Here is a 14,324-nt window from a genome sequence, read left to right as displayed (position 1 = left end):
TATTGTATGCATATTTATTTATAAATCATATATAGGTTCTTCTGTACTATTATGCTTTATATATTATAAAACATTATATCACAGTACATTAAACTAGATTCTGGAAATGAGAGATTAAGCATATTTTAAATTTTAAAAAATAATACTAATGTTATTTTTGGTGAGGGCATTTTGATACTTCATTAGTTTTGAAAATCTTGGTTTAATAATTGGCTGTAGCGTTATCTAAAAGGCTTGTTTTAAGTTGAGTTTATTTTGGTACTTGGTTTTAAAGACTGTTGTAGTTCAGAGCTCATAAAGATACACAAATCCAGATGGAAAAAGTGCATGACAGGCTGGGCTGACTACATAATGATGCTTATCTATCAAACATGCAAAAGTTTTTGTTGAAATCCACCAAAAAAAGTTCTGCCTTTCCTAATTTCAGTTAGTTGCTCTTGAAAACTAGTACTAAGTTCCTGTTGTGCTGGATAATCTTCATTTGCACCTTCAAATCTATTCTCCACCCTTGTGCACTATGCTCTGTGCCCCAGGAAGCTGATCTCTAAGGACTGTTATCAACTGGTCTGCCTTGTTTTCTGGCTTCTGATTGGGTTCAGTCAGTTGGAGGCACTGACAGAGAGGTAGGGATATTTATTCTAACAGCTTCTTCTTTGCTGGGCTTCAGTAACTGCATCATCATAGTGTGGCCCTCTTCTACAATGACAGCTTCTTGGTTCTAGTAACTATTCCCTCCCCTTTCCCTTTTGAGCCTAGAGTGATAATAATGTTCTCTAGCTAGTCCACGAGTGCTTCACCATCCCTTCCTAGTTTCCCTTAACCTTACCTGCACATTTGTAAATGGTGTCTTCGTTAAACATCACCTCCTTTTGAATATTATCTCTTTCTTGTCAGGACCCTGAGGGCTATATTGCATTTTAATATTTTTTTTAAGTAAATGGGTTTAAAAAGTGACTGAAACTCTTCATTTGGAACATTTTAAAGCACATTAGATGATTCTGTTTCCAACTTTTAAGTGGACAGATAAACTTTTTATAGGTGACACTTCTACATTGTTTTGGTAATGTAAAATCATGTAATAGCGGAAACCTTTCCAATCATCTTTTTATAGTAGAGGATCAGTCCAAATATTAACCTTAAGTAAAACTTAATATCAGTTTACTTCCACCTTAATACTTATTTTAATAATTTTAAACAAAATTGCACCTCTGAATTCTGAAACTTGGAATGCATCAACACCACAGAAAAGACCTTTTCATGCTTTCTTTGTGAGGGAAAAAAAAAAGAAAAAGGGTAACTATAAAACTCAATGAATCAACCATAATTATTGCTTAGCTTTTGCTTACAGTTAGCAATCTGTTATTTTCAAACTACTGTCAGACTGATTTCATGGAATAATTTTCCTAATAGGAAGGAAAACTTGAATTTTGGGAAGGGGGAGTTATTTTAGTGTATTATTTGATTGCTGATTATCTGACAATTCTTATCTGGAGGTGAGACTTATTTTCATCTTATTTTATTGCCTTTTATTCTCTGATGTATGAAAACTCAAGTACTAGTTAGTAACAAATGTTTAATCAGTGTTCTTTTACTGTGGACAAAATAGATGAGTAGAATTTTTCAACTTTATGTGTGTAAATTTAAAATGAAAAATAAATGGTTTGGCTTGTATCCTTCCAAATACTATATCTATATACCACAGTTTGAGGCTCTGAAGGAACAAAACAAAGTGCTTATCCTCCTGGAGCTTTCATTCTGGTGAGGATATGGATAATTACCAAATAAATAGATAATTAATGTATGATAAGTAACATGAAGAAAAAGAAACAAGAGTAAAACAATAGAGAATGACAGGGAATCCTTTACAGGTTATGGTGATCAGGGAAGTCCTCTCAAATATGGTGATACTTGAATACAGATTTGAATGAAGTGATAGTGCCTAGCCATACAAATATCTGGGGGGAAAGTGCCTTACAGGAGAGAGATCAAGTGCAAAGCAGATGTTGGTGTGACTGAGAATAACAAGGAGACTTTTGTGGCCAGAACACAAAAAGCTAAGGTCAGAGTAATAGAAAATAGGGTCTGAAGAGGTAGATGAGGGCCATATCATACTAACTCTTGTAAGCCATCAGAACTTTGCATGGTATTTTAAGTATAACTGGAAGGCTTTGGAAGAGACAGAGCAGGGCAATGACATAATCTGATTGGCTTTTTAAAAGGATTACCTGGGTTGCAGCTTGAAGGATAGACTGGAGGGAGATCAGAGTAGAAGTCAGGAGACGTGTCACAAAGAGATTGAAGTAAGCTAGGTGAGAGTTTGAACATGTACACAAGCACACACTACTGGATGCCATATGTATGTTTACATATACTTGTATATAATTCCTTTTGGGGTAAAAAATATATTTTACCCCAAAACAACTTCTTTACATTCAGCAGTGTAATGTGGACATCTTTTATAGTGAGTACATACAGATTTACCTGTTGCTTTTAATGGATGATGATATTGCATGTTGTGATGTACATGACTTTATTTAACCTGTCTCCTATTGAAGGACATTTGTTTCCAGGTTGTTCTTTTTGAATGACAAACAATACTTTGTGTGTGTGTGTGTGTGTGTGTGTGTGTGTGTGTTATTGCTCACAGTTGTGGATATATGTCTATAGGGTAAATTCCTAGAAGCATGATGGGTCAAAGGATATGTGCACATTAAATCTTAATGATTATTACCAAATTGACTTCCAAGAAGGCTGTGCCAATTTTACATACCCGCTAATGTTGCATGAGAATTTTTTTTCCTTAGACCCTTTCATCTTTACGTATTGATACAAGAGAAGCATCATCGTTTTCTTTGTATTTGGATTATGAATGATAAATATCAAAGCTTATAAATTCTTATTTCTGATGAGTAATAAAGGATATTAATTCCTCTTTGTTATGAGAAAATACTGTTTAAAAAAGTAGTTTATAACTTCACCATCTCTACTTATAAGACTGAAGTTAAAGGGTAAAATTTAGTTTCTGACTTGTTTACATGACAGTTTATAAGCCATATGACTTAATATTTCCCTCAACTCTCCTTATCCCCAGTGCTCTACATACCGTGTAACCTCTGACATGTCATCACATTTCAGTGTAATATTGTCCATTAATGTTCTTTTCCATTAGTATCGATGAGGAAATAATTAAAATTACAGAACTAGTTAGTTCGCCAGTGTGAACACTATGCTAAAATGAACCCAGGTATACCCATTCAGTATCTGTTATTGCCAGTTTATTTTCCTTGGGCCCACGTTCCTTACTCCCAGCCAGTTAGCCACTATATAGATGTATGCTGTTGTGCTTAAAAGATCACAGCCTGAAACAGTATGGATAGATTAGCTCAAGTTCTTTAGCATTACTAGAAAACCAGTTTAAAAGTTTATGCCCTGCCTAAAGCTGAATTAGTTAAAATGTTATCTCATAATAAAGAAAACACATAATAGTGCCACAGTTCAGTAGAACCTTGCAGTCATACTATTCACGGGACCTAGATGGCCTGAGAGTAAGAATGTTATAAAGTTACTCTAACTTAGAGTAATAAACCACTGTAAATATAGTCCAAGATGGACAGGAGTTTGATTATATTTCATGTCATAAAGGTTTATGTTTCGGTGAACCTTTAGCTTATTTTATATTACAGAAAACCTGTGCCTATAGGAAAGCAGGAAAATATGACTACAGGGTCAAATTTTAATTTACATAGATTCTTATCCAGCATATTGAATGCTTACTTTAAGATTGACTTGATTTTACCATTGTAGAAACAACATGTACAAAGCCTTCAGAGGCTCTGGGATGTTTTGCAGAGGTAGAACAGCAGATATTTTCCCTGGTGCTTTTCACGATTAACTCATATAGATTTACAATTAACTCATAAATTCAGGATTCAGTTTTTATTCTAGACTTAAAATTTTATAAGATTAATGTTTCTTTCTTCAGTGTAAATAGTTTTAATCCAAATTCGTTAAGACAATTTATGGATAATTAAGCAAACTGCTAAGAAAATTTTTCATCCTTATCTTTAAGCATTAGACTAGTATCTTAGTGTAATAATAAATATCATAGGGTAGGGAGACATTTATGGTGAGGTTGAAGAGGAAATCTAGATTCCTAGGTTCTTTTTATAGTTTAGTCAGAAGGTTTCTAAATTTACAATTATATATTGTAATGCTTACAACTTAAAATTATATATTGTAGTGCTTCATTTGTTTATAATTACTGCAAAGTGTTTATATATCATAAATTTTCTCTCCCAAAATGTTTTTGTGTGATTGTATATTTTTCCATAGTAATGATATAGTAGTATGAAATATATGAAGAGATGTAAAGATAAGCTACATTTAATTTTGCAAACAATAAAATTTTTTCATTGAAGAGATCTTTAATTCTTAATTTTAGTGCTTCAATTTTATATTTTTTTAATGTAGGGAAGAGACTATCACTCAGACTGACTTTATGACATGAGTAAGGAAAATTAGAAATTATGTAGGGAGGATAAAAATCTGAAACATAGCTAAGCAAGGTTTAACTAAATTTTTATGTAGTTAGCAAAAAGGATTCATCTTAAGATGCTGGTTAAGGGGGTTTATTGCTTACCCAGAAGATTTGACCTGTGAATTGACTTATTCTTCTCCAAGGCACTTGAGAGAAAAGACAACGATAGCAGTTACATCTAGAGGCTATTATGGATTGGAGGATGAGAAGGGAACTGCATGTACTTCAACAAGGCGCCGGTCAACACCACGAAGTTTGGCAGGCTTGACAAGTGGAGTTTTTGAATCTGTAATGGTTCAAGTTTTGAGACAGGAAGAACAGCTGAGAGCAAAAGAAGAAAAAAGGTAAATGCTAAAAAAAAAAAAAAGTTGAGTTTCATGTTGTTCAAATTTTCAGGAACTACATTTCAAAGAGTAGTTGTATAACTTTTGTGTGCCCATATCAAATTTCTGGGCCCATTTTAATAGTGTTCCAAAATGCATTCTCACCTACGTATGAGTTAGTACTGAAATATCACAATGATATTTGTTTCAAAATAGAGTTTTAAAATTTAAACCAAATTACTTTGAAGCTATACAAAAATAATTTGTATGAAAGATTTCAGGGTGCTTTCTAGATTTCTGGAAGTAGTCTTAAATGAATTATAAATTTTAAATGAGAGGAATTTTATGTAGATTCATAGAGCTTTAGAATAGAATCACAGACCTTTAAAGTTTAAAATTAGGAGAAACTCCAGAGACTGTGTAGTTCAAAATGACATATAGGTTCACTTCTGCCAGTCCTCCATTGGTATTAATTTCCTGGATAACTATGCTTACTCTGGATTCATCAGGAAAGAATGTTGTGCTCAATTAGTGTTACCTTCTAGGGTCTGGGAGCATAGAGATGGATGACACATCTGTAATTTTTTTTTAATAGCAAGAGACTAGGGCCCAGAGAGGTAAGTGATTACTGAAAAAAGACTGGTGATTTTTTTTTTTTTTTTTTTTTTTTTTTTTGCTGTACGCGGGCCTCTCACTGTTGTGGCCTCTCCCGCTGCGGAGCACAGGCTCCGGACGCGCAGGCTCAGTGGCCATGGCTCACGGGCCTAGCCGCTCCGTGGCATGTGGGATCTTCCCAGACCGGGGCACGAACCCGTGTCCCCTGCATCGGCAGGCGGACTCTCAACCACTGCGCCACCAGGGAAGCCCCAGACTCGTGATTTTTATACTAAATCATATCTCAAACTATGTTAGGAGTGATTGCTGACCTAATAGGGAACTACTAATGCTACTCAAAGGCAATTTATAATATATTGTTGCTCCTCTTATAGTAATAAATTTAGCTTGCTTTGATATTTGTAGGATTAAAATTCAACCTTGAGACTTTCTACCACCATACTTTTTAATAGTAGTGGTTAATTGGGAACTCACTGTGAAATACTTTTTTTTTTTTCTATAGAGCCTCATAGAACTACTTATGCTATAGGAAAGAGGGTTTTATGGAAGGGGATAAGGATTAATCTGACAGTAGTATGTAATACATTGGAATAGAGAGGAATTGAAGAAAAGCAAAGCTTGTAGGAAGAAGGCTGTAGTAGTCTAGACCTCCACTACTGGTAACCAGAAATAGGGAGAAGGTCAGATTGTTCTGGGAACAATCAACAGTACTTAGTACCTTCCTTGACATAGGGGGAACAAAGGAAGAGACAAAGAGGAGTCAAGAGGTAGTTGTAATAATAGCAATAAGAAGAAAATTAAAAAGAATGGTTAACATTTATTGAGCAGGACTATTTGCCAGGTTTAGCTCTGAGCACCTTCTATGTATGTATTCAGCATTTGTCCGGAGGCATAGAGACATTAAGTAACTTGCCCAAAGCCAGGCAATTTTTGAGTGGTAAATTTAAGATTGGAACCCAGGCAGTTTGGTTATAAAGCTTGTGCTCCTAAGCAGCGTGCTGTCCCTGTGACTTAAATATGATGGAATCAGCAAAGAAAATAAAAAAGCTTTGAGTCCATGGTGTGGAGAAAGATCAGTGAACTGCAGTTTTTAATAAGTTGTTTGAAGTGATGAGGGAAGCATTTAAGCAATTAAGTAGAAATGGCTAGTAAGAAACTAGAGATATGACTGAATCTTTTTCTTTTCTCCAATTTTACATATATTTATCTGTGTCCTGTGCTTAACATCAAATAAACATAGGTGAATAAGACATAGGAAAAAATCCTTCATTAAATATCTAGTGGCTATGATAATTTACTATGAATTAAACTTTCTCTTTGAGTACAGTGTTAACCTTTTCTTTTTTAATTAGAAATATTTTAAGCACGGAGCAACGAATAAATACAATTGTAATAAAGGCCTAGATGCCCACTACCCAGCAATTTTTAAACAAAATAAGCATAGTTTTAATCAAGATTTTCTGTATTTTTCTTCTGTCCTCAGGAGAAACCACTTTCCAGACTTTATCATTCCCATGTATTTTATTATTAAATTTAAAGAATTCTCTTATATATTCTGGATACAAGTCCTTTGCTAGCTATGTATATGCGTTGTGGATATTTTCTCCCAGTCTGTGGCCTGCCTTTTCATTTTCAGTGTTTTTTGAGGAAGAGAAAATTTCATGCTTTTGATGCAATTGTAAATCATTTTAAAATTCAGTTATATTTTGTTGCTAACATACAGAAATACATTTGATTTTTTTAAATTGATTTACAATGTTGTGATAGTTTCAGGTGTATACAGGTCTGTTTCTTAACATTCTTTTTTTTTAACATCTTTATTGGAGTATAATTGGTAACAATGGTGTGTTAGTTTCTGCTTTATAACAAAGTGAATCAGCCATACATATACATATATCCCCATATCTCTTGCATCTCCCTCCCTCCCTATCCCACCTCTCTAAGTGGCCACAAGCACTGAGCTGATCTCCCTGTGCTATGCGGCTGCTTCCCACTAGCTAGCTGTTTTACATTTGGTAGTGTATATATGTCCATGCCACTCTTTCACTTTGTCTCAGCTTACCCTTCCCCCTCCCCATGTCCTCAAGTCCATTCTCTAGTAGGTCTGCGTCTTTATTCCCGTCTTGCCCCTAGGTTCTTCAGGACCATTTTTGTTTTTTAGATTCCATATATATGTGTTAGCATATGGTATTTGTTTTTCTCGTTCTGACTTACTTCACTCTGTATGACAGACTCTAAGTCCATCCACCTCACTACAAATAACTCAATTTTGTTTCTTTTTTATGGCTGAGTAATATTCCATTGTATATATGTGCCACATTTTATTTATCTGTTCATTTGTCGATGGACACTTAGGTTGCTTCCATGTCCTGGCTATTGTAAATACTGCTGCAATGAACATTGTGGTACATGACTCTTTTTGAATTATGGTTTTCTCAGGGTATATGCCCAGTAGTGGGATTGCTGGGTCGTATGGTAGTTCTAGTTTTAGTTTTTTAAGGAACCTCCATACTGTTTTCCATAGTGGCTGTATCAGTTTCCATTCCCACCAACAGTGCAAGAGGGTTCCCTTTTCTCCACACCCTCTCCAGCATTTATTGTTTGTAGAATTTTTGATGATGGCCATTCTGACTGGTGTGAGGTGATACCTCATTGTAGTTTTGATTTGCATTTCTCTAATGATTAATGATGTTGAGCATTCTTTCATGTGTTTGTTGGCAATCTGTATATCTTCTTTGGAGAAATGTCTATTTAGGTCTTCTGCCCATTTTCGGATTGGGTTCTTTGTTTTTTTGATACTGAGCTGCATGAGCTGCTTGTAAGTTTTGGAGATTAATCCTTTGTCAGTTGCTTCATTTGCAAATATTTTCTCCCATTCTGAGGGTTCTCTTTTGGTCTTGTTTATGGTTTCCTTTGCTGTGCAAAAGCTTTTAAGTTTCATTCGGTCCCATTTATTTATTTTTGTTTTTATTTCCATTTCTCTAGGAGGTGGGTCAGAAAGGATCTTGCTGTGATTGATGTCATAGAGTGTTCTGCCTATGTTTTCCTCTAAGACTTTGATAGTGTCTGGCCTTACATTTAGGTCTTTAATCCATTTTGAGTTTATTTTTGTGTAGGGTGTTAGCAAGTGTTCTAATTTTATTCTTTTACATGTAGTTGCCCAGTTTCCCCAGCACCACTTATTGAAGAGGCTATTCTCCATTGTATATTCTTGCCTCCTTTATCAAAAATAAGGTGACTGTATGTGTGTGGGTTTATCTCTGGGCTTTCTATCCTGTTCCTTTGATCTATATTTCTGTTTTTGTGCCAGTACCATACTGTCTTGATTACTGTAGCTTTGTCGAATAGTCAGAAGTCAGGGAGCCTGATTCCTCCAGCTCTGTTTTTCTTTCTCAAGATTGCTTTGGCTATTCGGTATCTTTTGTGTTTCCATACAAATTGTGCAATTTTTTGTTCTAGTTCTGTGAAAAATGCCATTGGTAGTTTGATAGGAATTGCATTTAATCTGTAGATTGCTTTGGGTAATATAGTCATTTTCACAATGTTGATTCTTCCAATCCAAGAACATGGTATATCTCTCCATTTATTTGTATCATCTTTACTTTCTTTCATCAGTGTCTTATAGTTTTCTGCATACAGGTCTTTTGCCTCCTTAGGTAGGTTTTTTCCTAGGTATTTTATTCTTTTTGTTGCAGTGGTAAATGAGAGTGTGCCCTTAATTTCACTTTTGGATTTTTCATCATTAGTGTATAGGAATGCCAGAGATTTCTGTGCATTAATTTTGTATCCTGGTACTTTACCAAATTCATTGATTAGCTCTAGTAGTTTTCTGGTAGCATCTTTAGGATTCTCTATGTATAGTATCATGTCATCTGCAGACAGTGACAGCTTTACTTCTTCTTTTCCGATTTGGATTCCTTTTATTTCTTTTTCTTCTCTGATTGCTGTAGCTAAAGCTTCCAAAACAATGTTGAATAATAGTGGTGAGAGTGGGCAGCCTTGTCTTGTTCCTGATCCTAGTAGAAATGGTTTCAGTTTTTCACCATTGAGGACTATGTTGGCTGTGGGTTTGTCATATATGACCTTTATTATGTTGAGGTAAGTTCCTTCTGTGCCTACTTTCTGGAGGGTTTTTATCATAAATGGGTGTTGAATTTTGTCAAAAGCTTTTTCTGCATCTATTGAGATGATCATATGTTTTTCTTCCTCAGTTTGTTAATATGGTGTATCACATTGATTGATTTTTGCATGTTGAAGAATCCTTTATATAAATGTCAACTTTCTGTTTTCACTCAACATTATGTATCTGAGATTTAACTGTGTTGAATTATTTCATTCTAGTTTATTTCACGTGCTAGTATATAATATTACATTATCTGACTGTGTTACAGTTTATCCATTTACCTGATAAGATGCACATTTTGGATTATTTCTAGTGTTTTGTTATTATGGAATGCTGCAGTAAACATTGATGTATGTGTCTTCTTTAAGGATGGAGATACAGATAGATGTGTGTGTATGTGTTCATTCTACTTTGTTTTTAATTTTATTTTTCTTCTTTATGTTTTGACTCACTCAACCCATTTTTCCCACTTCCCACCCTCCTCCTCTGGCAACCACCCATCTGTTCTTTTTTTTTAAGATTCCACATATAAGAGAGATCATACAGTTTTATCATTCTGTGTCTGACTTTTTTCACGTAGTGTAATGGCCTCAAGGTCCATCCACATTGTCACAAATGGCAATATTTCCTTCTATTTTGTGGCTGACTAATACTCCATTGTGTATATATACCTCATTTTCTTTATCCATTCATCCATTAGATTGTTTTTATATCTTGGCTGTTGTATATAAGGTTGCAGTAAACATGGGGGTACATATTTTCAAGTTAGTATTTTTATTTTCTTCAGATAAATGCCCGGAAGTGGAATTGCTGGATTATATTGTAGTTCTATTTTTAATTTTTTGAGGAGCTGTCATACGGTTTTCCATAGTGGCTGCACCAGTTTACATTCCCAACAGTGCTCAAGGGTTCCCTTTTCTCCACATCCTCACCAGTACTTCTTATTTTTTGTCTTTCTGATAATGGTCATTCTGAAGGTGTGAGGTGGTATCTCATTGTGGTTCTAATTTGCATTTCCCTGATGATTAGTGATGTTGAGCATCTTTTCATATACCTGTAGGCCATCTGTGTGTCTTTGGAAAAATGTATATTCAGATCTGTCCATTTTTTAATCAAATTGTTGGTTTTTTGCTATTGGATTGTATCAGTTTTTTTATATATTTTGGATTTTAGCCTCTTACCAGATACATGATTTGCAAATATTTTCTCCCATTCAGTAGGTTGCCTTTTCATTTTGTTGATGGCTTCCTTTGCTGTACAGAGCTTTTAAGTATGATGCAATCACACGAAGTTATTTTAGCTTTTGTTGCTTTTGCTTTTGTTGTCAGATTCCAAAAATCTTTACCAAGACCTATGTCAAGGAGTTTACTGCTTATCTTTTTCTTCTAGGAGCTTTATGGTATAAGGTCTTATGTTCAAGTCTTTGATCCATTTAAGTTAATTAATTGTTGTATATATTGTAGGAGAGCCATCAAATTTCATTCTTTTGCATGTAGCTGTCCAGTTTTCCCAACACCATTTATTGAAGAGATTGTCCTTTCCCCATTGTATATTCTTGGCTCCTTTGTCATAAATTAATTGACTGTATATGCATGGGTTTAGTTGTGGGCTCTCTGTTCCTTTCCATCGATCTGTGTGTCTGTTTTTATGCCAGTACGCTACTGTTTTGATTACTGTGGATTTGTAGCATCATTTGAAGTCAGGGAGCAGGGTCCTTCCAGCTTTCTTTGGTCTTTCACCTCCTGGGTACTTCATTCTTTTTGATTCAATTGTATATTCATTCTGCTTTTAATCTTATGGTCATGGCAGATTCTTCAACGTTTTTTGGAGTGTTGCTACACTAATATATTCTTCTTAAAGTTGTTGTGAGGAGGTTATATTGATAAAGTAGTTACCATCATTACTGATAAAGTAGTTACCATCATTATCGGTTTTGTTTTTAAAAATTAATTATTTTTTAGGTGTGTTGGGTCTTTGTTGCTGTGCACGGGCTTTCTCTAGTTGCAGCGAGTGGGGGCTGCTCTTCATTGCCATGCGGGCTTCTCATTGCGGTGGCTTCTCTTGTTGCAGAGCACAGGCTCTAGGTGCGCGGGCTTCAGTAGTTGTAGCATGTGGGCTCAGTAGTTGTGGCTCGTGGGCTTTAGAGCACAGGCTCAGTTGCTCTGTGGCACGTGGGATCTTCCCAGACTAGGGCTTGAGCCCATGTCCCCTGCGTTGGCAGGCAGATTCTTAACCACTGTGCCATCAGGGAAGCCCTCCCTCAGTCTTAAGTGCCATCATTGTCCAATATTTTAGTTCTTTCTGGTTCTTAACTGTCCAGCTGTTGCCACAGTTCAAGTTTTTATCCAAGAGTCTATCCTTTTCTCATGTTATACTTTCTTCATAAGTCATCTCATCCATTCCCATACCACCTATATACAGAAGACTCAGATATATGTCTCTTGCCCAAACTTCTCTAAGTTTGAGACCTAATTGCATATTTAACATGTCTCTGGATGTAGTATCTATCACTGACAGTATCATTGTCTCTCATCTATCAGGAAACAGGTGGCACATTCAAAATGAGAAAATTCAAGGAGGGTTTATTTCAAAAGAGATTGGATTATAGCTGAACATTAAGACATGAGGCTGTTAACCAGGGTGAGCAAGAGGGTGTAGTTACTGGTACCCATGAGAGGATTACAAACAAGAGGCTATTGAGATGATACCTTGTGTTGAAGGACACAACTCCCCCCCTTTTATTTAAGTCCATTTATAAAACTTTTATTCCACTTATATGAACTTAATACATGTGTTCTTAACAATTATGCTTGTATTGTTCATGAAAATTTAGCAAGACATTAAACAAGACAGCCATCAGCTCAGGTTATTTCCCTATTAACTATTTTTACAGCACATGCATGTTAGGTAAATACCAAAAACCTCACAGAGAGGAAGCCAAGGGAATAAAGTACTTTACCCTACTTTTCCCTACTTTCCTGTCTTTATCTGGTCCTTGCCAGGGCTCCCTCAACTAAACCTAAGGAAAGCTAGTTTATGACGTTGCCTGCTGATACAGTTAAACTACACAGTGAAGGGTAGAGAATAGATCTGCAGGCAAACAAAAGATATTTGCTATAGATATCTTCTTCAAATTGATTACATCAAAAATTAATTATGAAAGCATAATGCTTACACCTAAAATTTGATCTCACTGTAGTGCTCCCTATCTTTATGAATGGCACCAGTATCTATTAGATTATTTAAATTAGAAACCTAGGATTCATCCAGGACATCTTCCTTTCCCTTATACACAAATCAAATTCATCCCCAAATGTTGACAGTTTTATTTCCTAATCTCTCTTGAATTTGCTACCCTCTATCTTCTCTGCCTTCATCCAGTTCCTTAAGCTCTCACTTAGGCTACTATAATCTTTTCTTAATTGGTGAAACAGTTGTCCTCCTTCCATTCTGTTTTTCACATTAAAGCTAGAATGAACTTTTCGAAATGCAAATTTGATCATGCCACTTACCTTTTCCCATTACTTACACCTCCCCAAAACAAAGCAAGTCAAGTACACACACGAACTTTAATGGCTTAATATAGTTTATAAGACCCTGCTTTTACCTTTTGGCCTCACCCTATCTCTCTAATCTCATCATATGCCTTTTTTCCCCACATTTCTTGCTATCCTTGCCACACCTACCTTCTTTTTCTGTCTTCAGTACCAAGAGAGCGTTAACTTTATGTGCATCCGAATTTAGAGTTTACATAAAAACACATGTAAAATGTATCAGGAATAGTGAGACTTTTTCTTTTAACCTTTGTTTTCTAAATTTTCTAAAATAAGCATGCTTTTCTTTTATAATTGAAAATATGACAAGTATTAAAATTTATAAAGTGCCCCATAACTAGTGAGATAGGCTGAGTCTTTTAAATGTCTTTTGAGCCTCTCACAAGATTTGTTTTAAGTCCTTAGAAGGAAAATGTGACATTTAGTCATCAACATGTGGTATGATACATGGGAGTGCTAAACAAAGCCTCCCTCTCTATGTACAATTAATTTATCATAATCTATCATGATAATTTTATCAATCTATCAATTCTATCGATCTAATATCCTCTCGAGAGCTAGTCAGAGACTAGCTGAGAATATAGCTACTGTAAAATTTGGTCTGGAAGGGGCTTTGAAAACATCATAAAGAAAGGTCAGATTGGAAGACAGGGAAGATTGCAAGGATCATATGATTACAGTAGTTGTGCTTAAGACCTGGGCGTAAGCTTCTCTCTTTTTTTGTTTTGTTTTTTGATTAAAACTTTTGGCATAAGAAGTGAGAAAGTAAAGTTTTCCTCCTGCTAATTAGCTTTAAACAACTTTTTATATCAGAAATTCAAGTTGGCAGCAAGCTGAATAATTCTAGTCCATAGTATAATATGGTAATACTTCAGTTAACTGATGGGCATCTGATAATTTTTAGGTGACCATCTGGACAGACATAAACCTAAGAGTAAACTATTTTAAAAAATCTTTTAAGTCCAACAGTTAGGTCTCTGATTTGTGATCTATTCCAATTAAAGGAAGGGAATCCCTACTCTATATTTTAATTTTTATACAGTAGGTAGTCTCCCTTTTTTGTACAGTATATGCCGTACAAACCATGGTTTCTTAAATCAGATTGCAAAAATCCAAAATCCTGGCATTCCTATACTACTATCTTTATTTACCTGGATGCATTGGAAACCAGT

General features: G+C 35.2%; 1 protein-coding gene across 4 annotated transcripts in view; it reads left to right on the top strand.

The window, feature by feature from the left end:
* BRD10 (bromodomain containing 10) overlaps positions 1-14,324 on the top strand; it is a 104,638-nt gene that overhangs the window by 24,482 nt on the left and 65,832 nt on the right. For 3 of the 4 annotated variants that reach the window (XM_060014726.1, XM_060014725.1, XM_060014728.1), the window contains exon 2: positions 4,681-4,881. The exons of the other annotated variant lie outside the window; for it this stretch is intronic. In XM_060014726.1, coding sequence (XP_059870709.1) covers positions 4,681-4,881 — 201 coding nt within the window. The remainder of the gene's footprint in view (positions 1-4,680; positions 4,882-14,324) is intronic. 4 annotated transcript variants of the gene reach the window in all.

The sequence above is a fragment of the Delphinus delphis genome, chromosome 6 (genome assembly GCF_949987515.2).
Source record: "Delphinus delphis chromosome 6, mDelDel1.2, whole genome shotgun sequence".
Lineage (NCBI taxonomy): Eukaryota > Metazoa > Chordata > Mammalia > Artiodactyla > Delphinidae > Delphinus > Delphinus delphis.
The sequence above is the reverse complement of the archived record's forward strand: the minus strand, read 5'-3'. Positions and strand labels throughout refer to the sequence as shown.